General features: G+C 36.7%; 3 protein-coding genes across 3 annotated transcripts; all 3 read right to left on the bottom strand.

Annotated features, from left to right (window-relative positions):
• Positions 1–1524: 1524 nt before the first annotated feature.
• Positions 1525–9583, bottom strand: LOC110383019 (juvenile hormone epoxide hydrolase). Its single transcript, XM_064041154.1, has 8 exons — positions 9424–9583; positions 6290–6472; positions 5721–5948; positions 5112–5276; positions 3628–3774; positions 3312–3513; positions 2748–2982; positions 1525–1784 (listed from the first exon to the last, which is right to left on the bottom strand). The coding sequence occupies exons 2-8, from the start codon at positions 6470–6472 to the stop codon at positions 1556–1558; spliced, it is 1389 nt and encodes a 462-aa protein (XP_063897224.1). The 5' UTR covers positions 9424–9583; the 3' UTR covers positions 1525–1555.
• Positions 9584–12580: 2997 nt separating this feature from the next.
• LOC126056508 (juvenile hormone epoxide hydrolase) lies at positions 12581–20949 on the bottom strand. The gene is made up of 8 exons (XM_064041177.1): positions 20820–20949; positions 16887–17078; positions 15764–15991; positions 15052–15216; positions 14326–14511; positions 13840–14002; positions 13259–13493; positions 12581–12849 (listed from the first exon to the last, which is right to left on the bottom strand). The coding sequence occupies exons 2-8, from the start codon at positions 17070–17072 to the stop codon at positions 12621–12623; spliced, it is 1392 nt and encodes a 463-aa protein (XP_063897247.1). The 5' UTR covers positions 17073–17078; positions 20820–20949; the 3' UTR covers positions 12581–12620.
• A 1059-nt stretch (positions 20950–22008) lies between these two features.
• Positions 22009–26146, bottom strand: LOC110382374 (juvenile hormone epoxide hydrolase). Its single transcript, XM_064041178.1, has 7 exons — positions 25975–26146; positions 25403–25630; positions 24838–25002; positions 24324–24470; positions 23699–23900; positions 23040–23274; positions 22009–22333 (listed from the first exon to the last, which is right to left on the bottom strand). Exons 1-7 carry the CDS (start codon positions 26134–26136, stop codon positions 22102–22104), a joined length of 1371 nt encoding a protein of 456 aa, XP_063897248.1. The 5' UTR covers positions 26137–26146; the 3' UTR covers positions 22009–22101.
• Between the last annotated feature and the right edge of the window lie 600 nt (positions 26147–26746).

Raw genomic sequence — 26746 nt, 5'->3', positions numbered from 1 at the left:
AAAATAAACAACTCAAAAAAAAAAAATATGACTTTATTAAAAGGGCACTAAAGTATATAATATTATGATCCAAAAAAAAATAAAATAACATCAGAAAAATCGCAAATCTCGCACAAATATTATTTTTGGTTCCCAAAATGGATTAATGGTCACCAAATTCTATCCAACTAAAAGATACTACGCCATTACGAAGCCATGCTTGCTGCGTGTTGCATGCTTACTTCCATGTTGCATGCCTGCTTACATGATGCATGCCTGTTTGCATGCTTCAGGCTTGTTTGCATGCTTCTTACAGGTTCAACCCAATACCCCTTGGTTAGACTGGTGTGAGACTTACCTACTGGCTTTTGACTACCCGTAACGACTGCCAAGGATGTTCAAGGATAGCCGGGACCAACAGTTTAACGTGCCATCCGAAACACAGTCATTGGTGTCATTGCAGGATATACTTAGAAAGTACATACAAACTTAGAAATGTTGCATTGGTACTTGCCTGACCTGGGATCGAACCCGCGCCCTCATACTTGAGAGGTTGGTCCTTTACCCACTAGGCCACCACGAGTTTTTAATTTTGATTGCTTATTTAATCTTTGTTTCAGGGCGACCGTTGCAGGTATATTACAATTGAAATACTAAAGATATCAGCAAAACACAGTCAGCATATGGTGTTTTATTCTCAAATGGAAGCTTAGGCGAGTCCGTAGACACTTCGACAGAGTTGACATTTATTTGCGAGAAGGATCCTTATACTTCATGCTTTCAAAGAGTACCCGATGAAAACCATCATTCGGAATTATTACATTAAAAATGCTTATGAATTATAAGTTTCGTATTCCGTGTAGGAAGCCAGAAATATGTAAAAATAAAACACTACCACAAAAAGGTTTGATATTTTGGATATCAAAACAGTGAACTGAATGACATTTGAAGAAGATCAAAACAATTGAATAAAACTTATTTAATGAACATAAGTTGCGTTTTAAATATCCTGAGTATTTTAATTGAGTCATCATAATCTTATGTCTCTCGTGGCTAAGTCAAAACCACGCGAATCGATGGATCGATCATAAGGCGTCGTCCTGGATTTATTTATTTATTTAGTTTGGCTCTTTAACAATGAGTACACGGATACATCTATAACTTATATACTAAAACTTATATCTAAGTGCCTCATCACTTAAAGAAGAGCACTTCATGCACTATATTTAGCGACCATCTTGTCATGTCGAGTTCTTCCGTGTTTCAGTAGCTTTGGCGGTTATCACGGGTAGTTAGAACCCGGAAAGTCTGACAACCGGTCTTACCAAGGGGTATCGGGTCGCTCGGAGGTAACTGGAAACTATTCATCTTCTTAGTACTATCTGTTGATCTTGTCTTTTGTTCGGTGATATTTCCACCTTTCCGCTCGTCACATTCTTATTATTTATTATGTGCATTATGGCATGCAAGAACGATATGATATGATATGATAAATGAAACAATCTGAATATGATTTTCACTAGGTTATAATCTAAAACAAAAATAGCTTCTTCAATTTTTTAATCGCAACTTAAAATTACAAATCAGTCTTCACATTATTTTTGGACAGCTTTCTGAAGACCGCCATGGCCTTCAGGACATCCTCGGAAAATTCCTTGGGCAGTTCAAACGCCAGGAAATGTCCTCCATCCTCCAGGACTGTTACTCCTTGAAGGTTGGGGAACTTGAGCTTGAGGATGCAAGGAGGCTGGTATGCCAACTCGTACTTCGCTTGAATCACCCAAACTGGTACTGGTGTTGGAATCCTGAGGAAAAATAAATTATTAGGGATGTACAGTCAACTTCAGGTCAGTGGTAACAGTTTTATAGGAAAATCGTACTTATTACTATTGAGTTAAGGTGCATGACAGTTACTGATGTGCGGTCTACCGTACTTAAAAAGCTGCAAAGTACGTTTTTCTTCTCAGCAAATACATATCGGAAGTGGTGAATGGTGGGCGTTTTGGGGGCTGTCTTTCATAAACTGACGTTCAAAAAGTGCTGTTTGGCATCCAGGTTTGAATGAACTATATTTGATTTTGTTTATGTTTCATAATAAGCTGCAGTTATCTTATAGCCAATAAGTACTACCAACATTACAAAGATTTTTACAAAACTAACATTGTGTTAGCATCTGTCATATATGCTTTGCTTGTGCAGTGTTGTATCAATGTGTAGTAAATTTTATGGGACCAGTTAATGGTAATTCATCATGACCTAAGTAAGGTAAAATAATGATAAACAATAATAAACTCAAATAGCTCCTGATCTGGGCTGGCAGCAGCTTTAATGACATTAAACTTCTGACTCATTTAAGCTACGTTTTAAATGCTAGCTTGCCTCTGTTTGATTAAATAGGCCGCATGCTGCTGCAGTGGTGTGATTCTGTAAGACTTCATTCTTACAGACTTCATTCAGACTTCTCTTCTTCGTGATTGGCATTCTCAAACTACACTAGCGCTACTCTTGCGAGCGTGTTTGCGAGTTGAACTAAATTAAACTCGAGATTTTGACAGATAAAGTATGAGATGACTTTTAGAACGTTTTGAACCGAATGCGAAGTGAGAGTGAATAGCGAAGTGAAATGCTGAATTTGATAGAATCGACGTACAGCTAGGTACTAGTAAAACCGTGTTGGATCGAAGCGGCAGCAGCACGTCCAGACGCCCTCAGATATCGACCGTTTCGAAAACGATCCTTAACCTCTTTAAATGTTTTTAAATACTTACTCGTCAAGCTTCAGCCCAAAAATTTTAGAGTTAAAACTCTCAGCGTACAGCCTCATCGAGGTGGTGATGGAACTTGGAGCCCAGTACATCATCAAGTTATCTATAAGCTGATCCTTTGTGAAGCGGAATGTTAGGGCTCCATCGACCTTCAAGCGGTGCTCGTTCCTCGTCCAAGTGGAGAACTTCTCTAGAATGTATGCCAGGAGACCAGCTGGGGAATCCGTGAGTGCAACACCTGGAAATTACGAACATTTAAGACTTTAGTAACATAACGTTTTTTCTATTCGTATTGGACAAATGTCTTATAAAACGGATAATAGAAACACCCTCCTCATCAGTAGCAACTGGAAGTATAATAGGCTGGCAGTATTGCTACATTGGCCAAATAAAGTTTTAATCAGTCGCTGCTACCCATGCATTAATAAACATAGGTGCACACTCTGACTCAAAGCTTTGAAAGATTAATCCTTAAACTCAACAATATATTAGATGGCGATAAACTACTGTAAGGCACATCGGCAGCAATGAGGGGAGCATCATAATTAAGCCTTTACTCAAACTTACCGACTGTGTCAGGCTTGGAGGCTTGGATATGCATGTAGCCCATTTCTTCAACCAGGGTAGCGTATCTCTGACCCATTGGATACATGCGGTCGGCTAGGTGAGGTTCCACAATTAGTGAAGGGTAGAAAGATCCGATCAACTCTATCAATGTGGCCTTAGTAGACAGAACAGCACCCATGTTGGTATGGTAGCCTAGGACTTCCTGTAAGCAAAATGAGTGTTAATAGACTCCTGTAGGCAGTTTTCGCTTTTCATGTTTTTTTTTTTAACACAAATCTGAACGTTTGATTTAAACTGCAGTTCAGAAGAAACTTACCTTAGGGAAGAAGGTAGCCATGGTGGTGCCGATCAGACTGCCCCAGTCTCCGCCTTGCACGTAGAACTGCTTGAAGCCGAGGCGATGCATCAGGTTCCTCATCACGACGGCAATGTGGGGAGCACTGAGTCCTGGACGGACAGCTCCCTGCGAAAGGAAAAACCGTTTTATTGTCATCATTGGAGTATACAGTTAGTTGCAACCTCACACAAGCCTCCTCTCACACGGAGAAGGCACCACGCTTGCTCAATGCGGGTTGGTGATTACAAAATTTATTGGAAATGATTTCATTGGGTATGTCCCGTAATTATAGCATGTTAATACGTAAATGTTTTAGGGATATCTCCTTAATTCGGAAGGCACGTTAAATTTATAGTTCCGACTATTATTTGTACATCTGGCAGTAATTAAGCGCAATTAGAAGTCAGAAAGTTTGACAACAAGTCTTAAAAAGCGATAAATTGTTACCCGGTTTAAAGAGGTCAGTTAGGAACTCCATTTTAAACAATGATATTCAGGTATCCACTAAAACTGGATACATACCTATATCGTAAATATCAATTTACGATGAACAAATTTCTTTGACTTCTACAGTAAAATATGACGTCATATTGCACAACGATAACAGAGTAAATACCTAACATTTTTTTATACGGACTTTGGCAGATTATATTTTTTTGTCATCAAACCGTGACAAGGCATAATATTGGCACGAGATAAATATTTTCCGAGTATCCTACGATAATGTCAAGTCATGATGACTGCTACATAGATAGGTAACTTAAATTGTGCATACCTTGAACTATTTCTTTATGTAAGTGGATGCTTGCACCCATTTATAAGTACGAAGATAATCAAAATATTATTATAAATTCACGTATCTCCTGAATTGTTTGTGGACAATACCTACCTACAATTTTTTTCATATATTCATTTTTGTTTGTATTAATAAGTAATCTTTTGCTTAGAATTAAACCTTCAAAGACCAATATTTGCTGAAATAACATGACGCAGTAAAATATTAACGATTTTATCAAATCATCGTGACCAATCAAGGCAGTTAATCATTAGATGCACGCATTTACTGTATCTGTTATGAAATAATAAGATACTTAGGTTGATTAAAATCAGTCATTAAGATTAGGTAGAAAATTATATACCTACAAGTAAACAGGATCATATCTTCCACGAGCAATGAAATTATAGTTCAAAAATCTTACTCGTATTTTGATAACAGATTTAGGAAATTCGTACAATTGCTAACGTCTACAAATGCCACATCAACATATGTATGTATATGTATATAAGGAGATAAGCCAACTGCGCAGGACATAGTACAGTGCACGGCATTTGCGCAGACACAGGTGCACTCACTATTTCTTCACTCTCATAGCCTGATGAAACGGCAATCCGACACGACTGGAGAGAGATCAAAGAGATGTCGATGTTTTATGATTCTAACAAAGTACTATGAAGAAACTTACATCTGAGAATCCATAGCCAGGCAGACTTGGGACGATGACTTCGATGGCGAAGTCTCTATCCTTGCTGACCGCAGTGATGAGAGGGATGGCTTCGTAGAACTCCCTGACGGAACCTGGCCATCCGTGGAGAAGAAGGAGAGGAACCACTTCCACTCCTGCTGGCACCTGTGGAGTAGAATTTGGTCTTTTCTGAGAAGATCTTACTAATATTATAAATGTGAAATTCCGTTTGATTGCTTCGCTTTCACGCAAAAACCACTTAACCGATCATCATGAAACTTTGTACACATATTCTTGGTGGTACTGATAAAAATAGTCAGTTAGTATACTTTTTAACAACACACCATTTGGGCGGAAGCTAGTATAAAATATTTAAGAATAAGTTGTTTTTTATTCGACACTTTTTCTTCTCAGCTTAGTAATAGTGATTAAGATCGAGTGGTTCGGTCAATTACAGCCTTAACCAGTTGCATGCCGGAGCTCAGATTTACGCGAGCCACGATTGATTTTCTATTGTTTTATGATTAGCGACATACAACCAGTTAAAGGTCAGTGTATCTCCAAAAAAAAATTGAAGCGATAAAAAGTATGTACGAAACTTCGACTAACCTTAGGTGTAACCCTAATGAAATGTATATCAAGCCCTTGAATGTTAGTCTTGAACTGCGGGAACTGGTTGAAGAACTTCTCCCGTTCCTTGAACTGGTACTCATTGGCCCAGTATTTCAGCCAGGAATCCAACTGGCCACTGTTGAAACCGTACTCGAAGGCCACGCCCTCTAGTGGTGGGGTGAAAGACCGTGATCTTTTGAGACGGTCTTTTAAGTCTCTTATGGCCTGAAATCAGAATGTAGAAATCGTTTTAGACATAAGTATGGAAAAATTCATTCATTAAAAGTCGTGTTTAAGCAAAACGAAAGACTGAGAGTACCTATGTATTGTCATGTTCTAATTTAGGTCTCTTCTTGGTAACAGATAGCAAATAAAGTCAGACTCGAGAAGTCAAAAGGGCCAATTTCTCCTCCGTGGCCAAAATACTTTTCAATATCACGATGAAACTACAGATTTAACACTTTCAAGATCTACATAAACAAGAGATACAAAAACCTATACTTATAATCGGTGCAAACTTATACATTTTCTATAGTATTTTGAATGCCCATTTATCTGGTACTTACAACGTCATCAAAAGCAACTTTGAAGGGTCTGATGCTGGTGTCTTGTTTGGCTTTCAAGCTCTCCGGTCCCCACCACTCGTTGAGGTCAATGTCGGGTAAGGGAGGCGGTCCTTGGAGGAATACGAAGTATATGGGAACTAGGATCACTGCCAAAATTGGCGCTATGAACAGGAGTCGCGCCATCTGAGGATAAAAAAAAATGTAAATAAAGAAATATTTTATAAGCAAATAAATAGATCAGCAGTATTTTTTTAATTTATTACATATATATTATATAAACTAGCTGATCCCGTGAATTATGTATCGTTTGAACGTTCCCTGGACCTCTACAAACATTTTAAAACCAAAATCAGCGAAATCGGTCCAGTCATTCTCGAGTTTTAGTCAGACTAACGAACAGCAATTTATTTTTACATATAAGATTATAGAATCATACTTTGCGGAAATCCTTACAAACTTTTATTCTGTTTGTTTGGGCTCGTAAATCAGTATGAAGATGAATGCTAGTACGCACATTACAAAGATCAGGTATTTAACCGGTATCAGACTCTCTCAAATAATTACCCTAATTAATATTATAAATATAATAAATAATTTAACCAACAACTAACCCAAACCTCAAACCAAAAGTCTTCTCAAAAGCGAGACTGTTATTAAAACTGATACGATTTTATTCATAAAAACATAGAGGCAGTCGAACTTAGGAAACAAAAAAACACGAAATCTCTCCCGCAAACAAATCTGGTCCTGTCTCCCACATTTCCCATAAATAGATATATTTATGCTTATATTTGCCATATAAATAGATACATCTATTGCGTAGGTATCCCATCTATTGATATTTTAGATGTTAACATGTAGGTACCTATACTTAAAGGAAAAAAAAGTATTTTGTAACAACTGAAAACGATCTTTCCTGTTTTGTTTTCGTTTTTTTTTATATTAAATCTTCAAAAGAGGTGTTATTTATCAAATTGTAGTAATTCATATATCATTTTAATCAATTGCAATAACATGATGATTACCTATCTTCTTATCAATGATAAACAGTGAATCATTATATAATTATAACCTCTAACCACTGGATTGCATGCAAGGCCACGGACGGTTCACGGTTTAAACTAGCTTCCGCCCGCGGTCCGCCCGCGTCAAGTTCGGGTATATCGCGTTTCCAAGAGAACTCTTCAAAAGTCCGGGATAAAAACTATCCTATGGTCTTTCTCAAGGTCAACTCTATCTCTGTACCAAATTTTATTAAAATCAGTTGATTGGTTTAGACGTGAAAGCGTAACAGACAGACAGAGAGTTACTTTCGCATTTATAATATTAGTAGGGATCCTAACAGTTTTAAACTCAGTCGAATAGTCTAAGCTTCAGCTTGCACAAGGAACTAATTCCCTTACTATATTATGTTGTTCTGTTTTATAAGCTACATTTTAATTCATTCAACTGTAAATTGTGAACATAAAAACAACATGGCTGAATGCTTCAACAAAAACTAGACAGACAGTGCAAAAAACTCGCGGATATGCGTTAAGTAGGTTGCAAATGTAACTTTGTCTCTCTAAAGTCTACAGTTTGAAACTTCGCGATAACGCAGTGTTTTAAAGTTTTAAGTGAAGCAAGAAAACAGTAAAATAAAATTAAGTTTTCTTTCTTTCAAAAGATGTTTTTTTTTTGTTTGTTTTTGATGGATGAACTCAAAATCTAGGTACAGAACCGATTTTGAAAATTTTTTCACAGTTGGAAAGCTACACTCTTCCCAAGTAACATAGGCTATATGTTATCCCGGTACGGGCAGTTGTTCTCACGGGACACGGGTGAAAATGCGGACAGAAGCTAGTACAAAATATATATGTATGTGTTTTAGGTATTTTTTTCGAATCAAAATCCTTTATAACCTTGACCTCTTTTTCAGAATTATATCTACGTAAGTATTAGCGGTTGACAACTACACCTGAAATTGCTATCAGTGCTTGGAAATGTAATATGTACCTAAATAATTAAAAGATAAGCTAATCATCATATCTACCTGTATGTTTTGTTACATATTGGCATTTTTCAGAACTTTCCAGAGTTTGTTATTATTCTGTAATTGAATTATGTCACTTTTGCCGAGCATTTCCCAACTATGTTGGGGTCGGCTTCCAGTCTATCTGAATGCAGCTTTACAAGGAGCGACTGCCTATCTGACCTCCTCAACCCAGTTAACGAGGCAACCCAATACTACTTCAGTTATCAAGTGGTGAGGGGTAGTCATATCATATGTTGTTTGTTTTTTACTATTCAGTATAGGTTAATGAAACTGTAGAATATTTATAAGATAATTGAATGTTATTTGAACTATGTAATTGGCAGCTGTACCCGCTGTACAAACTTCATTAAAAAGACAACACACAGTACGCACAGTATTAGTTATAAAACAAATAAAATAATGCTCAAAGGATCAAGTTTCGAGTGCCGTAGCAACGCGGTTTCTATGCTAGCTACGCGCTCTGTGTATCAATGAAATAATATGGCCAATTGACCATGAACCTGAGAGTCAGTCTATTAGGAGGCCCATTCTATATTGCAAACGTCAATGACATAACAACGAAAATATACATACATTCATACCAATATTTATAAATAAAAGAAAATAAAGTATTTAAAGTATTTGATCTCGTTCGCTGGTTTAAAATCGGAATCACATAACTAGCTGTTTCAAGCGGTTACACCCGCGTTCCAGGAAGACTTTTCCCCGTACCAGGATAAAACAAAGCCTATAATCAGCGCAGAAAGTGTAGCTTTCTAACATTGAAAGAATTATTCAAATCGGTTCAGTAGATCCGGAGCTTATTCGATCCGAACAAACAATCAAATCTTTTCTCTCTATGAACCTGTTTGTATAGGTATGTAGACAGTCTTTTTTTTTCAAAGAAATTAACTATTACCACACGGTGTTGTCTGTGTTATTTCAAAACGAAAAGTAGCTGAATATACCTTGCAAAAGCGCAGAAATAGCGCTGTTAGAGTCTCAGAGAAACATTTTTAAGGATCTATACAATTCCTTCTGATTACAAAATTAGCAAAGTTGCCTGACCCTATGTTAAATTATATTGTAGTCTACATATAAACAGAACCTTAGTACTCACATTTCTAAAAATAACTGCCTTATAAAACACAAAAAAATAAATATAAATCACAACTAGACACAACTGCTGCGGTCCGCAGTATATATTTAACTGGTCTCCCGATGCGTTCGCCGGTAAGTTATCATTGCGTTATCTCAACAAAAGCTGATAACTGCAGTTCAGGTAATAAGTTAATTATAGCTGAATTTACAGATAATAAAAAAATTGTAGTGGTTTATGAGAAAGAATCCTGGATGGGAAACTTTCTTACGATGTTTGCAATTTTCGGCGTTTTTTTATGCTTCTTAGATTTGTTCGAAAAAGCTAGAAGTCACTTATTTATTTAGCCATTTAACTAATTTATTTATTAACAAAGTAACAACACATAACAGAAGAAAACAGAACCAATAACATAAAATAGTACAAAGGTAAGTACTGTTTATTTCTAATGACATCTCTTTCAGCAGACCCGTAGTAGGAGTTTTAGAATTCAGAGATGTAGATAGTCTCTGTAAAGGGAAAACAAGCATATTAAAGATATCTTCTTCTAAATATATAAAACTCAAAGGTGACTGACTGACTGACATAGTGATCTATCAACGCACAGCTGAAACCACTGGACGGATCGGGCTGAAATTTGGCATGCAGGTAGATGTTATGACGTAGGCATCCGCTAAGAAAGGATTTTGATCAATTCTACCCCCAAGGGGATAAAATAGGGGATGAAAGTTTGTATGAAACTTGCCCACGCAGACGAAGTTGCGGGCAACAGCTAGTCTTTCTATATGTGTCCTTTTCCCAATTTTATTTGGGGTCGGCGAAATATATCTTTTGCTTCCATTTCTCCCTGTCACTCGTCATACTGACACTCACTCACTTCTTATTCATGTCATCTTTAAGGCAATACGTCCATCTTTTTTTAAGTCTTCCTCTTCCTCTCCATCCATCTACATTCATACTTAGCAAACACTTTGCAGGCGTGCCAACCCTCCTCATTACATGCCCATACCATGACAACCTCTTACTTCTCATCTTTTTCGGAACTGTTGCTACTTTCAGATTTCCTGTAATGTAATCATTCCTCACTTATACATTTTTGTCACACCTCACTCAACTAACTCAAAATACTCATTTCTGCTACATGCACTCTTCTCATCCCTTTTTTCAGTGCCAAACAAATGGATGTTCTTATTATTTTACGATTCATTATTATTCATCATCATCGTCTGACTTTGTTATTGGCTTCACTACAAGCCTCCTCTATATAGAAGAAACTGAAATGAGCGTTATCGATTCGATTCTATTTCAGACTAGGAAGTCTAGGCTTCCTCAAGAGGTTTTCCTTCACCTTTTTTCAACCATTGGTTTCCAAATGTACCATAAGTATTTAGAAACTATAGAGACTCGGATTTTTGGAAGGCGAGCGTGGGGCTCTTATTGGTTTATGCTATGCTAACTATGGGATGGGATAAAACTACTAGACCTATTGTGATGGGATATAAATGGACTAGGAATGGGGAATCTATGAGGAATTTACATTTGCATTTGCAAATGTCAATATTTACCATACACATACATTATTGCATAATTAAGTTATTATTTAGCTATTTTTATTCCCACGACAAGTCGAAACTTGTTCGGATTTGGCAGTTATTACTAATGATTTTAGACTGCTGTATCATCGTTGATTTCCTCATGTCATTGTTACTACAGATTTCATAATACCTCATGATTCTTAAGCAATTGTATTGCCTACTTCTGTATTTGTAGGTACATACCTAATAATTTTTAATTTATTTTTTATTATTGTGTAATTTCAATTTAATTTTCGTTGGAGGGTAAGTCTGGTGTTCTGTGATATAGGATCTTACATCAGGCACCAGTGTCTATGTTTAATTTAATTTGTCGGTAACTATCAAATTCATGTATTTGATAAATGCTAAATAAATCATAATTGATTGTATTTGTTTTAGTGAACAAAATATTTTAATAATAGGGAAAGGAATCCCTCTCAATTGGCCGGCCGGAGTGAACCACGACGGGGGATAGGTCTCCCGCCTCTGACTTGCCTTCATTGGACTCCATTATGGAGAGTGGATTCGCTAGAGCAGGGTTAGTAGCTCTGCTCGGAGGGTAGGGGCCTCGAGGTAAGTAGCGATTAGGCCAGAGATGCTGAGATAGCGTTTAAAGCCCAGCGAGGTATCTTCACGTTTAAGCCGCTCATGCCCCTGTTTTGCTATTAAGTGACTGATTCCGGGGGGCCCAGTAAGTGAGCTGGCGAGTCTCCACCTGCCATTTTTATGTGTTCATACATTGTTATCGGCAGGTGCCAAAGTTCCCCTATTCCCAGTACAGTAGCATCCTATCACAACAACCAAGTAGTTTTATTCTGTAGTTAGCAATAGTTTAGCACAGAACCGGAGTTGTTCTTGAGTAGGTACGTTTCCATAGTGTATGGTACAGGGATAATTGTCGGTCTTGTGCCGCCATTTCATTTAAGTTGTCTCAAAAAGGCTTCAGCGTGTTGGCTTCGGCCCCACGTTCGCCTTTCAAAAATCCTGGACTCTATAGTCTCGTGGTCTGGTGGTATCAGGCAGATGAATCGATTTTCCCAATTCATTCTTTTTAATAAATTATTTACTGATGGTTGATGATATCTGCACCCATAGAATAAAGAGGCAGTATTTTTTTTATTTGCTTGTGTAGCCTAAGGGCTCCAAAACTACTGAACCTTTTTGCACTGTTCAGAAGTTAGACTATCCCCTAGTAACATAGGCTATATTTTGTCTGGGTGCAAAGAGAATTTGCCTCAGGTCGCGGGTGAAACGCAAACCGCAGGGAAACAGCACACATTAGATAGTAAGTAATAATTTGTGACATAGGTCTACTCTTGTCCGATTTTTTCTTTTTTTTTAATATTTCATTTATTATCCTGTAGCCTTCATAGTTTTATTACATTTTTATTGGCAAGGACTATCTTCGTTTTGTGGTAACTCCTCTGCACAGCCGATTAAAAGGTTGCCCATACTTATAGCGTTCCTCTAAACATAGGCTATCTAACACTGAAAGAGTTTTTAAATTGGACCAGGCCTGAGATTGGCGCGTCATAACATTGTCTTCAGTTTTATTAGTATAGATTTTATAGGATTATCACGACTATAGAAAATAAAACAACATATTAAAAAAAATACTATAAAAAACATTTAATAACAACCAAATCACAGTTCAGTCTTCTTGTTCTTTTGATGCCATTCTTTGAATACTTTGACTGCCTTGAATACATCGGCTGTGAGGACTTCAGGTAGCTCGAAGGCCAGGAAATGCCCTCCATCATCCAGGACTGTGTTGCCTAGAAGGTTGAGGAACTTGGTCTTCAAGATGCTCGGAGGCTGGTAGAAGAGCTCGTCTCTAGCTTGGAGCGCCCATGTTGGTACTGGTGTTGTTAACCTGTGAAAGAGGTCATAGTTAATACTATTTCTGATTAAGATTTTTAAATTGTTCGTTGTTCTTTAAAAGTTCATCTTTGTCTAAATCTTATTTGGTCTCTCTATGTCATGGCATCTAACCAACTTTCTTTTCCCACATTAAAGTCGCAGTACACCTTTATACAGACTTTCGTTTATCTTTACATACGTTTTTTTACAGAGTTTTTCGTTATAACAAATAGGGTTTATTAAGGTTTCATTTATGTTTAATGGTACAATGTGTCTATCTATATGATATAAGTGATTGTGACACAATTCATCTAATTACAAATTTTACCATATTTTTATTGCTGTTGGCCACTGTCGATGGACCCTAATAAATGACCAAACATTTTACCCATAAGTAACATTAAAAAGTTCGTCACACTTACTGGTCCAATTGAAGTTCTCTCATCTTATCGGAAAAGTTCTCAGCATAAAATCTCATGGATGTTGTGATGGAGTTAGTAGACCAGTAGATCATGAGGTTGTCGATGAGCTGGTCTTTCGTGAACCTGGCACTAAGACCACCGTCTGGTTTGTGCTTGTACTCCTTCTTGGTCCAGGTGGCGAACTTCTCCAGAATGTACGCGAGAAGACCGGCAGGGGAGTCGTTGAGGGGAACACCTGGAGATAGAAATACGATGGTTAGATGGATACTTGAAATAAATGTTGAAGTCTTTCAGTCTTTTTGATCTGTTTGTCATGCCTAAAGTCACCGATAACATAGGTAAACGTAAGTTTTCTTAAATCATATTTAGGTACTGAAAAATTTTGTTCAAAGTTCAGGGCAAATAGTTGGTTTAGATAAAACAATGTACTTGGGCCTACATTGTATGGCTATGGAAACAGGTGTTGTCCCGGCCACAAAATAGTCTTTTGATGTAGATATGAGAAGGAGTTTCTTCAGGAAAACGATCTTCAAATATACAAAAAACAATAAAAATCGTCAGACTTTAAAACAGTCACTTACCAACGGTATCAGGTTTAGTAGCCTGAATGTGCATGTAACCAAACTCTTCCATGATGTAAGCGAACATCTTGGACAGTGGGTACATCCTATCTGCGAGACGGTCTTCGATCACCAGTGAGGGGAAAAAGGCACCGAGGAAGGTCTTCAGCGTTCCACAAGAGTTCTACACAAAATAAGTCAAATTAAGAAAAAGATCTTGAAGACAACTCATCATTATTTTGATATTATGATTCAAAAATATATCAGATAAATAACTGTTCCAACAAGAGCAAGGTTTACTTCTTATTCAAGAATGATGATGATGATGTCTCCGATTTAGAATGCATTATTTGGTTCATCTGTTTGGCTGTTACATTGAAGATCAAACACACACAAAAATACACAAGCGTCCTCTATTGTTGAAGAGTTGACCACTAAAAGGCCAATACTGTAAATACTCTACTCAAGTCTTTATTAGCAGACCTTCTAGCGCTTTCATTTACCAACCTGAGTGAACAACATATTGGAGTGAGATCCCAGAATGTCTTCAGGGAACAAGGTGGACATGGTAGCTATGATACCAGCGCCCCAATCACCTCCTTGCACGTAGAACTTCTGGTGGCCGAGCCGGTTCATCAGATTCCTGAAGATCACAGCCACTTGGGGCATACCCAAGCCGGGTCTTGCTGCACCCTACACAAAATACGGAAAAATTGAGTACAAATACTTCCTGAATTAAATGAAGGAAATCAAAAAATATATATCTATCTTTACTGTACACTATGTCCTTTGTAGTTTTTTTACACACTCTGTCTACATCTTTATATTCTAATTCTCCTACTACTAGTCTGCTGGAAGAGATTTCATTAGAAATAAGCAGTGTCTTTGTATTACTCGTAAATGGTTAAATAATAAATTTAAAAAAAGTGAAATATGCATCTCTCTTCCCTATCGCAACTCTCTATCGCTCTAAGGTTTGCTGTTAGAGAACCCAGTTCTGGGTTAAGCTCGCCTTTGTACATGTCTTCTCTGTGTTGTGTGTGTCTTTTAAATGTTTTTGTGTACAATAAAGAATAATAATATGCATTGCATTTAGTACGAATGATCACTTCCACAAAGCATAAGAAATCAAAAATCAAAATCATTATTAAGAAGTTGCTGACACCATACTTTACAGTAGCTTCATCGTTTATAGAAGAACCACCATACATTCCAATAAAGGTAGCAACTTACCTCTGAAAAACCGTAGCCAGGTATACTAGGCATGATCAGCTCGAAGACGAAGTTGTACCCAGGGGTCTGACGGGTGAGCATTGGGATTGCTTCGTAGAACTCTCGCACAGACCCTGGCCATCCGTGTACCATGAGGAGCGGGAGTACTTCCACGTCTTTGGGGACCTGAGGATGAAGAATGCAATTTTATTTTAGCTGGAATAAGACCACCGACTTATGTACTGCAGACTAAATATTTGTGCTATTACTTGGTGAGGAATCAAGGGTTATTCTATCCATATTCAATTTTATTGGACTAATCTAAAGCCTCAGTTGACGTCTATAGTCACTGTAGGATGAATATATTTTATTGTGACAAGTTTTAGTCTTCTTGAGAATTGTGGTCCTTAGGTCTTTTTTTACGGGAATAATTAATGACAATCACTTAAAACGAAGGAGGAAAAAAGCCATCAAAATATACCTAATATTTTGTTTTCGTTTTATCTAAATCTGATCTAATAACTCGTTGATAAGAATCTGATTGAAAAAAAATATCATGATGACTTTAGCTTCCGTAATTTTTGTGTAATGGTGTCTAGTCCAAATGTACCTACTTTGTAAATTTTATTTCTTCAAAAATAAGCATTAAAATAAACTAAGACTTCGCTTTCCATCTATTACCAGGGTGTATCTTATGAACTGTGATAAACATGCCAGATAATGTATCACTCACCTGTGGCTTAACCCTGATAAAATGAATATCCAAGCCTTGAATCTTAGTCTTGTAGTGAGGGAACTTGTTAAGGAAAGCCTCACGTTCGCTGAAGTTGTATTTCTCAGCCCAGTAGTTCAACCAGGAGTCAAGTTGAGCCGTATTGAATCCATACTCAAAGCCTACTCCCTCTAGAGGCGGCGTGAATTTACGATGGTTCTTCAAACGATGTCTTAAGTCTTTTATCATCTGAAACAAATAAAATTTTTACCACCCTTTTAGGTCGACCTGTGTGTAACTGTGTAGTGGAATCTAAGGTAACTTTAACTACCTATCTTCCAATGATCGTAGCATCATGTAAACTGGCAACTGTACCTATGTAGTTCCGATGACAATACATGTACCATATTATATACCATTTGTACCATACTATTTACCATATTATTAAGTGTTATGTAGGTCCATATTGTATTGTGAAAATGATCTGATGATGGAATTGAACATATGAAATGGAACTTCATGATGTAACATCATGAAATATAACATTGTATATGTTTGGACTCGGTACAAAGGTCTCGTACTGAACTTTGAGCTCTGATAGATACCAAAATTTACGTTCATGATGATGAACACTGATAAAAAAATACATTTTCAGCATGACGCGGCTTTTTTGACACGCTTATTAAATGTTAGAAACATATTTTGCACCATATTTTTTAATAAGAGAGATAATATCAGAATTATTTTTAGCAAAATCCTAGGAGTGTCATTTAATACACGTGTAAACGTACAAAATACTGATATTGAAAGTTTTTTTCTAATGGTGCAATATTTGCAACAAACAAGCTTTAAAATATTAGTGTACATTCTGCTATCCAAAACTATTAACGGCTGTTTCCAATACTCTACCTTCACTTGGTTTTGCTTACTAGAGATGGGAATTTGACATTCTTATATGGACTTAATGTTAAAATTCTATCGCTAGTCCGCAGTAGAAGCAAATCTGCAGATAAAATTCTATCGCTAGTCAGCAGTAAAAGCAAATCAGCAGATATAATTCTATCGCTAGTTAGCAGTAGAAGTAAATTAGCAGACAAAATATTGGGAACAGCCCTAAGATCATCTAGTTTTGAAATACCCTTACCTCCTCATCAAATTTGACCTTAAACGGCCTGATGCTCTGGTCCTGTTTGGTTCCCTTCAGCTCCTTTGGTCCCCACCACTCGTCGTTATCGAAGTGGGGGAGAGTTTGAGGTTTGGAGCACTTGAAGGCAAACCATGCTCCAACGCCTAACGCGGCAACGAGCACCGCTTTTACAAGGAAACCCATCGTGGTCTGAAAATGGAAAAATAAATTATCTTTCTGCGTAGGGTTCAAACTTCACTGAATATTTTTTCTCTTGGACACTTATCAACATCTCCCGAGCCTTTTACCAACTATGTTGGGGTCGGCTTCCAATCTAACCGAGTGCAGTTAAGTACCAGTGTTTTACAAGAAGCGACTGCCTATCTGACCTGCTCAACCCAGGACAAATACCTTGGTAAAACTTGCTGCTTTTGGAAACTTATAAGCTAAACTATATGTATCTAAGGTACATCGCTCGAGAAGTATCTTTGACTACAAGATCTTGTGATTCACCTTTCTTCTAATTTTATATCTCCTCAAAATAGACTTTTTTCCTTACAGTATCAAATTGTGAGCCTGGCACCTTATTTATTTTTTGTCTCTATACTTAGTCTAGTTTAACCGCGCTATCTAAAAGAACAGCTGAATTAATTCTCTAAGATAAAGATCAGCTGGTAGTACCGCAACCCGCGTATTTTACTGAGATGTAATGGCGTGCATCGAGACGTGACCGCGCTCCCAACTTACAGTCAGCTACAGAATCTATTGTAGTTACACCCAGCGACTATTAGTTAGATACACGGAGGAACGAAAAATTAACGGAGATGCCATAAGACAGGTGGGTCAGACACCTTCTAGGTCAAATATTACATACGGTGGCGTGACAGAACGAAACAAAAATGTAACGACCTGCTTCTGCCGACCACGGGCTCAATTTTATAATTTCATATGTGTCAATCGGATTATATCAATAGTATTTTTAACCTTAGCGGAAATTTTGCTACTTATATGAGACTTTTACCAAACGTTTTCAAAAGGCATTCCATTGGTTTACCGTTCTGCCGTTGGTCTATTGGGTAGTCTGATTCTACAATCGTATTGCAATAGAAAATCATTTGCAGACAATATGACTCATTTATTGCATCAAAGAAAAGGATGTCCCCACGGGACGGGTGAAACCGCCTTTAGAAGCTAGTCTTAAATAATGAGGGAACTATGTTTCCGTGCCAATAACCAGCCTCGCTCTACAGTTAACGCAAATGATCCGAGAAGAAACATAAACTATCATGCTGGTTAGCAACTAGCTAGGAAACAGCATTTAAGACCAGTTTGTGAGATAATTAGTAGTAGGTAGTTAATTACACTATAACAAAGCAAATGTCACGCAATTTTTCACAAAGGATAATAAGTGTACAGAAAATTGCTGCTTAGATAACATTAGTGGAGCTATTTTTAATCTAAGATTTAAGAAATACGAATCACCTATTTTCAGTGAGAATGGACATTCGGACATGTCGCCTATTATTTCCTTGACGAATGAGCTATCTAACACTGAAAGAATTTTTCAAATCAGTCTACTCATTCCTAAGACTGGCACGTTCAAACAAACACCTAGGTATCTTTATAAATTTATAATATTAGCACAGACTACAAAACTGTGATTTAATCGTTCTTCCAAAGTCTTGTAAACAAGCTAGGTAGGTACCTATTCTATTCAAGTCTGATATAAAGAAACAAGTCTAAAGATCAAGGTTAAACTAATATTTGTACACACACATTGTTAGAATCTGCTGTGTGAATAAACTAATCTTATACAGACTTTATTTCGTCTATTATTTGGGTCAACAACTAATCTAAACGGTGCTGAACACCTGTATTTACTTTGAGCGACTGCCTATCTGACCTCCAGGATCTAGTTACCAGGTAAGTAAAACTGGTTGTAAATACACAACTATTATGTTGCATAACGTTTAAATGAATTTTAGTTCTGCGTTAAAGGGTTCAGTAACTGCGTTAAAGGGGTCTGTGACAAATGGGAGACTTGTGATGCTGAAGATACACTTAACAAGTAAAAATAAAATTACTAAAAATGCAATATTTAATTTGTATAACAAGACCTGCCTCAACATCACGTAGTATCAATAGCAAGATAACTATGACCTGACAACTGTGACCAGTTTGTCTGGACACAAACAGTCATTGAAACTATTTTTAGACAAACCGAACTACTTCCCGTTAGATAATATTGTGAGGGACCTACCGGGGCCCGTGTCGTCAGCGCACGTAGTTCCACGCGCTCCTCAAAGAGTCTAAATCAAAATCAAAATTGGGCCCCTTGGGGGTGACGCTCGCTGGGCTGCGGGATTGTTCGAAAGAGTTACCGCGGCCCTGGTACTTGAAGGGATTAAGAAGGAACATGGTGGGTTTTAGTCAGTAAGAGTTTGACACTTTCTCACACTGAACCCACAGCGGGATCATTTGAAGATTTTCTATACAAAAATGGGAGCACCCGGAGCACTTGTTATTGCCGAATATAAAGAAGCATAACCATTGAATACTAAGGCAAAATCGTATAATGATTCATACATTTCGGAAGCCGCAGTGTGGGCAGGTCTCCCACTAAATACTTTTTACCTTTTCTCGGGGTTTCTGTGACAATATCATTTAAAGTAACCACGGTATCTATGGAGTTTCTTGCCGGTTCTTTTCCATAGGACTCACTTTTTGAAACCGTGTGTATTAGTATCAGGCTTTTCATAAGTCTGTAAAGGCCGTTTTCAAACACAAGATTTTTGACTTAAATCCGATAAGAGTTTCATAACAGTTGATATAATTTGATAACTACAGTCATAAATCCAAACTAATATTATAAATGCGAAAGTAACTCTGTCTGTCTGTCTGTCTGTCTTTCTGTCTGTCTGTCTGTCTTTTCTTCACGCCTAAACTACTGAACCGATTTGTGTGAAATTTGGTACAGACATAGTTTGAAACTTGAGAAAGGACATAGGATAGTTTTTAATACAAAAAAAAAAAAAAAAATATTCCGGACATATAGCGCCATCTATTGGTCAAATCAAAAATCTGCTGGTAGTCACTATTCCACGCGAACGAAGTTGCGGGCAAAAGCTAGTACATACATATAATGATAATTATCTATAGAAGTTAATAGTAGAGATACTTAAATATTGTCTTGTTTGTAAGATGTAAACCTCTAAAATAACTACTAGGTGCGGTTAACATAATTATTATTCAACTCTTTAAGATAATAGACGTAAAGTGAACTTTGGACTTTGTTCTCTACGTTACCTGCGCAGAGATTTTTTTATGGGTAGATAATATTTGGAAGCGCCATAGTAATATAAAAAGGTAAGTATAAGTAGACCAAATGATATAAAAAAATTATCATCATCATCTCCCGAGCCTTTTCCCAACTATGTTGGGGTCGGCTTATTGTTTATTTATAAAAGTAATTGCCTATTTGTCGGCTCTTGTTAGAATAGCTAAGCCGATTCTTATAAAACTGTCTGTGAAGATAGACATACTTTTGTGCGGACGCTTGACGATTACTTAAAAAACTTTGAACTTGACTTCTGTTAGTCTACCGGTGAAAATGATACGAACAAAAAACACCGTTACAAAATAAAAGTAAGTATAAATATGAATTACGGTAAATCTTAGACCACTGTATTATAGTTTTGGAGGTCAATCTCCTCAGTCGTTCACTTACGTAAATATACATAACATATAGGTAGCTTTACGAATAGAAGAGGTACCTGTAGATGACATTATTATCAAATCATGACTAGTAAATTATGCATTTGACCTTACAACGCGATCACAACTATACAACACTAGATTAACACAGAAATAAGTACACAGATACCCTATCAATGTATTTGCAACCTTAAGTAATGCAGTTTTAGAGTGCAAAATAAATATTTTAATACTTACAAGTCGCTGTATAAAAGATGTGCGGCTCAAACCCGATGAAATTGAGCTCTGGGAACTAATGTTATGTTTATCAGCCGTGAGCCGGCAACACGATACCGGTTTGTATTGCCAGAGTTAGAAACGAAATTTCTACTATTTTGTCTGTGGTAGTTTTTCTTTAATGTAGGTTGAAAAATTGTTGCTTGAGTGGTCCATTTCAAATGTTAATTCTATTTAAATTATGTAGTTAAAGGTGGTGCTTAATAAGAAAACAAAACGATTGGTTTTACAACTTCCCTTTTCTAAGCGGCCGTTTTTATATGGAGTAGATACAATAAACGGTAAAAAAGTTATTATATCGATGAAAAAAGCCAAAAAAGTCACAGTTCATCTCCCCAAAACGTGGACAAAACCGCGGGAAACAGATAAACACCCACCACTTCCCATAATCCAGATTAAATTGAATGATATGAAATTAATTATAGATCATACGCGAGCGGCGTCGAGTCGCGTGTCTAGTCTTAACAGTTTATGACGGATTATAGGCTTATAGTAACAAATATGGGGTGTGTATCTATTGGGGTGAATTGTTTTGATAACAATGATTTATGGTGCATCTGAATATTTTAATATTCATTGGATAAAGTGGGAAGAAAATCAGTGTGTGAATTTTTTAAAGACTTTGATTTTTTGACTATGAAATTAAGCTACCATGTAGTTAGTTAATGTAATCTGTAGGCTTTTGTTTCTATCATGCTTGAATAATGACATTTCTTATAGGATATTTGTTTATCATTAATCGATTTAAGACTAAATGAGGTATAAAATAAGATCACAGCGGGGGTCATTTGATGATTTTTGACGTCGTTAAAAATAAGATAACTACTTACGTAATTATGTATACCATTGCGTAAGTATTTGCGCAATAGGTTCCCTTAATTATACAGTTTTTGAAAATGTCAATTTTTTCGTTTTGTGTTAAATTTTAAGCGCCTGACGGTTTTACGCGGCAACCATTTGGCTCAGTACGTGTTTGCTGTTACATAGTGTTTATTTACGATTTCTGTACTATTTGATATTTCTCTTGTAATAGTTTTAATAAATATATAACTAGACATAAAATAATAAATAACTAGACTTGTTATTGGTCAGTACAGTTGTTGACCCTTAATGATTAGCGCTCTGGTAAATAAAAAATAACTAAAATATGTAAATTCTGTGAGGTATTTAATCAAATAAATACATTATTAAAAAGTTATAAAAATATAAAAACAAATTACAATAAAAAACTGCAACAATTTTCTCAGCTCGCACGAATACAAATATTATTAACGCTACAATTTCTGAAAGCTGTAATTGCTTTCAGCACATCTTCGGCAAATACTCCCGGGGCTTGAAGAGCTAGAAAATGTCCAAACTCATCCAGAATGGTTGCGTGAACGTGATTGGTGAACTTGAATGTCAAGACCGTCGGTGATTGGTAGATCAACTCATTTTTAGCGTGAACTGACCACATTGGTACTGATGTCGGCATTCTGAAAAAGAATATGTATTTAGCTTGCTGATAGAGAAATCTAAGGCAGCCTAAACAGTCGGTCTACAGTACCTGCACAGTTATCTTCGTACTAATCTATATGAGCCCAAACAAACTATCGGCCGACTAAAAGTTTGCAGTGTACTGGCACTCCAAGAGAGCGAGCAGAGAAGTCAAAATGATTCCTCTATCAAAAATTAAATCACAGATACACTAATACAATAAAGGCGAAAGTTTGTCAGCCTTTCTATTACTTCTATAGGCAAAAACTTGGCAGTTTGTTTACTACTTTTTCCTTTTCATTTAGACACGGGAAGTAGTTCTTTAAGGACGCAAGTGAAGGAGTGAAGTGAACTGTTGCTACTTTTAAACAGAAACTCAAAAGTTACTATTTGTCCTCCTCTTCTTCATAGAGTCATTTTATAAAATATGTATTTTTGTATGTATGTATTATCTTTTGCTTTATATATATATGTGTGTAATTTATATATCTTTACTATGTCCTTTTACACAGTCTATCTACCTACTTCTCTTTATTCTAACTCTCCTACTACGGGTCTGCTCGAAGAGATTTCGATTTAGAAATAAGCAGTACCTTTGTACTATTTCTATACTATGTCTATTTCTTTTATATGTTCACTGTGTACATAAATTGTTAAATAAATAAATAAATGAATCGCCAGTTTCATAATATACCCAAAACTTACGCATAAATCCCCATTTTAACATTCCTTATATTAAAAGTTTCGGAGTACAATCTCGCTGATGTGGTGAAACTGTTGGTCATCCAGTATATCATGAGGTTGTCCAGCAACTCCTCGCGGGAGAAGGTGTCCGTCAGGCCCCCGTCGGCTTTGTTGTTGTTGTCTCTGGTCGTGGCCATGGAGAATAGTTGGAGAATATAGGCCAGAAGTCCGGCTGGGGAGTCTGACATTGCAATACCTGTGGTAATAGCAATAATGTTAAATGCATATCCTACTAATAATATAAATGTGAAAAATTTTGAGAATGTATGGATGTATTTTTGATATTCTTCATATATGTTGATAGATGATACCCTGCATTAACACATAGGCTGCTTTTTATCAACACACCATGCGGGAGAAAGGAAGTAGGTACCTATACAATATAATCGCGAAAGTTTTTTTGGATGTTACCCTAAAATATTTTGTTTCGAAGACTGACCCATCTGCAGACGTGGTAGCCGGATATAAGTCATACCGACGGTTTACAAATATCCTCTTTTTCAATTCAATTAAAGTCAAAAAAAAAACAATCAATAATCTATCCTTAAGACAACTCCTTTGCAAAAAAATCTACAACCAAAATACAATGAAAATCACCAAAAACAAAAGAAACTACGTACCAACAGTATCAGGCTTCGTAGTCTGCAGATGCAGGTACCCAAGCTCCCTCAGAAGTCCCTCCACGATGTTCAGGAGTGGGTACATTCTGTCCTGGACTGATGAGTCTACTACGGCTGAGGGTAAGAGAGAACCGAGGGCCCAAACTCCTAATGATACAGGAGATAGAGACAGGGCTAGGTTTGTGTGAAAGCCGATCACCTCCTGGAGACATGAGAATTATTATTCTTTATTGTACACAAACATGTTACTACAATTTAATATCAATTGATGTCAATTATGTAGGATATTACATGCTGAGACAAATTTCAAAGGGGATACTAATACCTATAAAAAACTGACTTTTTCAGTGCCTGACAGTCCATAATTGACTAGTATATTTTTAAAACCTACATATTCTTACAATAGAGTTGTATAACAACATTATGGAAAGCAAAATAGTATTGAGTGTTTTGTCAGTGAAGACTATCAATTATTTCTACTGTGCTTGGGGAATGTATAGAATAGCAAAAGTTGAACCCTTTCAATTTTGCTTAATATAAAATTGGCATGGTCAATAACGATCATCCCTGCAAAAGAAAAGGCTTATTCCCAACAGTGGGTCATTAAAAATCCTGCTAATATCACCTGTGGGAACAGTGTGCACATATCGGTCGCGATGTAAGCGCCCCAATCTCCTCCCTGCACGTAAAATTTGGAGTAACCAAGTCTGGACATGAAGTTCCTGAGGATCACTGCCATTTCTGAGGAACCCAAGCCTGGACGCGTTGCAGCCTAAAATAGTAAAATTTAGAAAAAAAAATAGAGAAGAAATTATTGTAAGATGTTGACTTGTACATGGTAGAAAAGTTATTGTTAAGGGAAATACAAATTAATATTAGATTAGATCAAAAGCTTTCTAAATAAATTATGGAATCACGCGTTACTATGCGGAAATCCATGACATAAAATATTCGGAAAAAATATATAGGGTTAATTTCGGGAGACAATAAATTGAGTAGTACAACATTCTGTATCCGAACCTCGATTTATTGTCTCACGGATTTGTCGCTACATATTTTTCGTGACATTTAATTAAGCCTTCTAGCTATAGCCACTGGATATCCTAACATCGTAGAAATAAAACTATATAAAGCCTTACATCAGAGAATCCAAATCCTGGCAGACTTGGAGCAATGACTTCCACTGCATAGTCCCTGTCATCATCCACCGCAGTCAGAAGAGGTATAGCCTTGAAGAACTCTCGAACAGACCCTGGCCAGCCGTGAAGTAGCAGAAGAGGAACCACTTCTACTCCAGAAGGTACCTGCGATAACTCAAAAAATTATTGTCATGTCTTGGTCTTTCATTAAATTAGTCCACCTGAAAATCATTTCTGTGTGTCTTTGAGTAAATGGTAAGACATACAAAATGGGTAAGTATTGCGAAATTCTTCCACTTTGAGATAAGCCATATTTCACTATGTAAGTGTAAAATACAAAATGAAATATTCGTCTTGGATTCAGCTAACAAGCCCTTGATAGCAACTGTATTAAATGCAACAGAATGTGCTATTAATCGCCATCAACTACCAGAATGCAACACTAGTGTGTCTTGATTAACTCAAAAATTACTGCACAAATTCTCATGCGGTTATCACCAATTGTTAACCTTTTCGGGAAGGTTAGGTAACAAAAACTAGGGGAGTTGTTAATGACATTCCTTACCTCCGGCGTGACCCTAATGAAATGTATATCCAATCCTTGAACATTAGTCTTGTACTGCGGGAACTGATTGAGGTATGTCTCCCGTTCTGTGAAGTTGTAGGTGTCAGACCAGTAGGTGAGCCAGCTTTGTAAGGAGTCTGAATTGAAGCCATATGTGAAGGCAGAGTCGTTCAATGGTGATGTGAAGTTGCGATGGTGGTTCAGACGGTATCTTAGATCGGTAATTATCTGCAAAAATAAAAAAGGGCTTTTATAAGGTATTTATAATATTGTATTGCCTTTATTGTATAGCTGAAGAGTTTGTTTCTTAACAACGATAATGTCCGAAACTGTACGACCGATTTGAAAAATTACTTCAGTGTTAGATGGCCCAATTATGGAAGGAGGAAAAGAAACCTAGGGTTTCTTTTAATTATAATTGATCCATCTAACACTGAAGTATATATTTTTTTATTTTTTATACAATTTTATCAGGGTGCAAGGAGTAGTTTCCAATGGACGCGGATGAAACCAGTGGTGAAAGCAAATGTTCTAATAAAGCAAGTATAGGACTTCAGACTTTATATACTTACATCTTCATCAAATTGTACGGTAAAAGGTCTGATGCTGGTATCATTTTCGGTACTGGATCCTTCTGGACCCCACCATTCATCGTAACTAACCAAATCTTCTGCATGACAGGATCCAGAAATTATAACAAAAATTGCGAATACTTTTTGAAAAGACGCCATCATGTCGTTCTTGAAATGTGCCCTAATTAATTTTATTTCCGCTTATATATTTTTTTTTATCTGCTTAATTTATTCCGTATGTAATTATTTAATTCGTTAAGTAATCATTAGTAATTACACAAGTGGTTTTAGACCCAAAATATATGTAATGGAATACTAATTTCATTGTTTCCTTTTATCTTAATTGTTTGATAATAAGATACAATTGCATATTAAAGTTAAATAAATAATATATTTATATTTGTGTTCTGTTAATTTTTATCTACAATTTTAGAGAAATTCGTTCCATGGCACTTACTTTTCAGCTGCTAAGAGAGCCTTTTTCGCATCTAGAAGAGTCTAGAAGCCGATTTCAGCATAGGCATGTTTTTCATATATATTTTTTATGTCGATTGAATTTTAGACTTTGGAACTACTTAAAATAGTGTTAGCTGCCAGTAGTTACAAAGAGGGCAGCAGAGACGAGCGACCATAGACACCTCGCCATTCAGCCGTGCATCTATGCTTGGAGGATTCTTTTTTCGAACGTCATTATGACAAGACATGTTATAGTTTGACAGAATGCGATTTTGCCGCGTTCTTGACTAATCCTAGTTGGTTTTCATGTTAAAAC

This window comes from Helicoverpa armigera, chromosome 24 (assembly GCF_030705265.1).
Source record: "Helicoverpa armigera isolate CAAS_96S chromosome 24, ASM3070526v1, whole genome shotgun sequence".
NCBI classification, from domain to species: Eukaryota; Metazoa; Arthropoda; class Insecta; order Lepidoptera; family Noctuidae; genus Helicoverpa; species Helicoverpa armigera.
The sequence above is the reverse complement of the archived record's forward strand: the minus strand, read 5'-3'. Positions and strand labels throughout refer to the sequence as shown.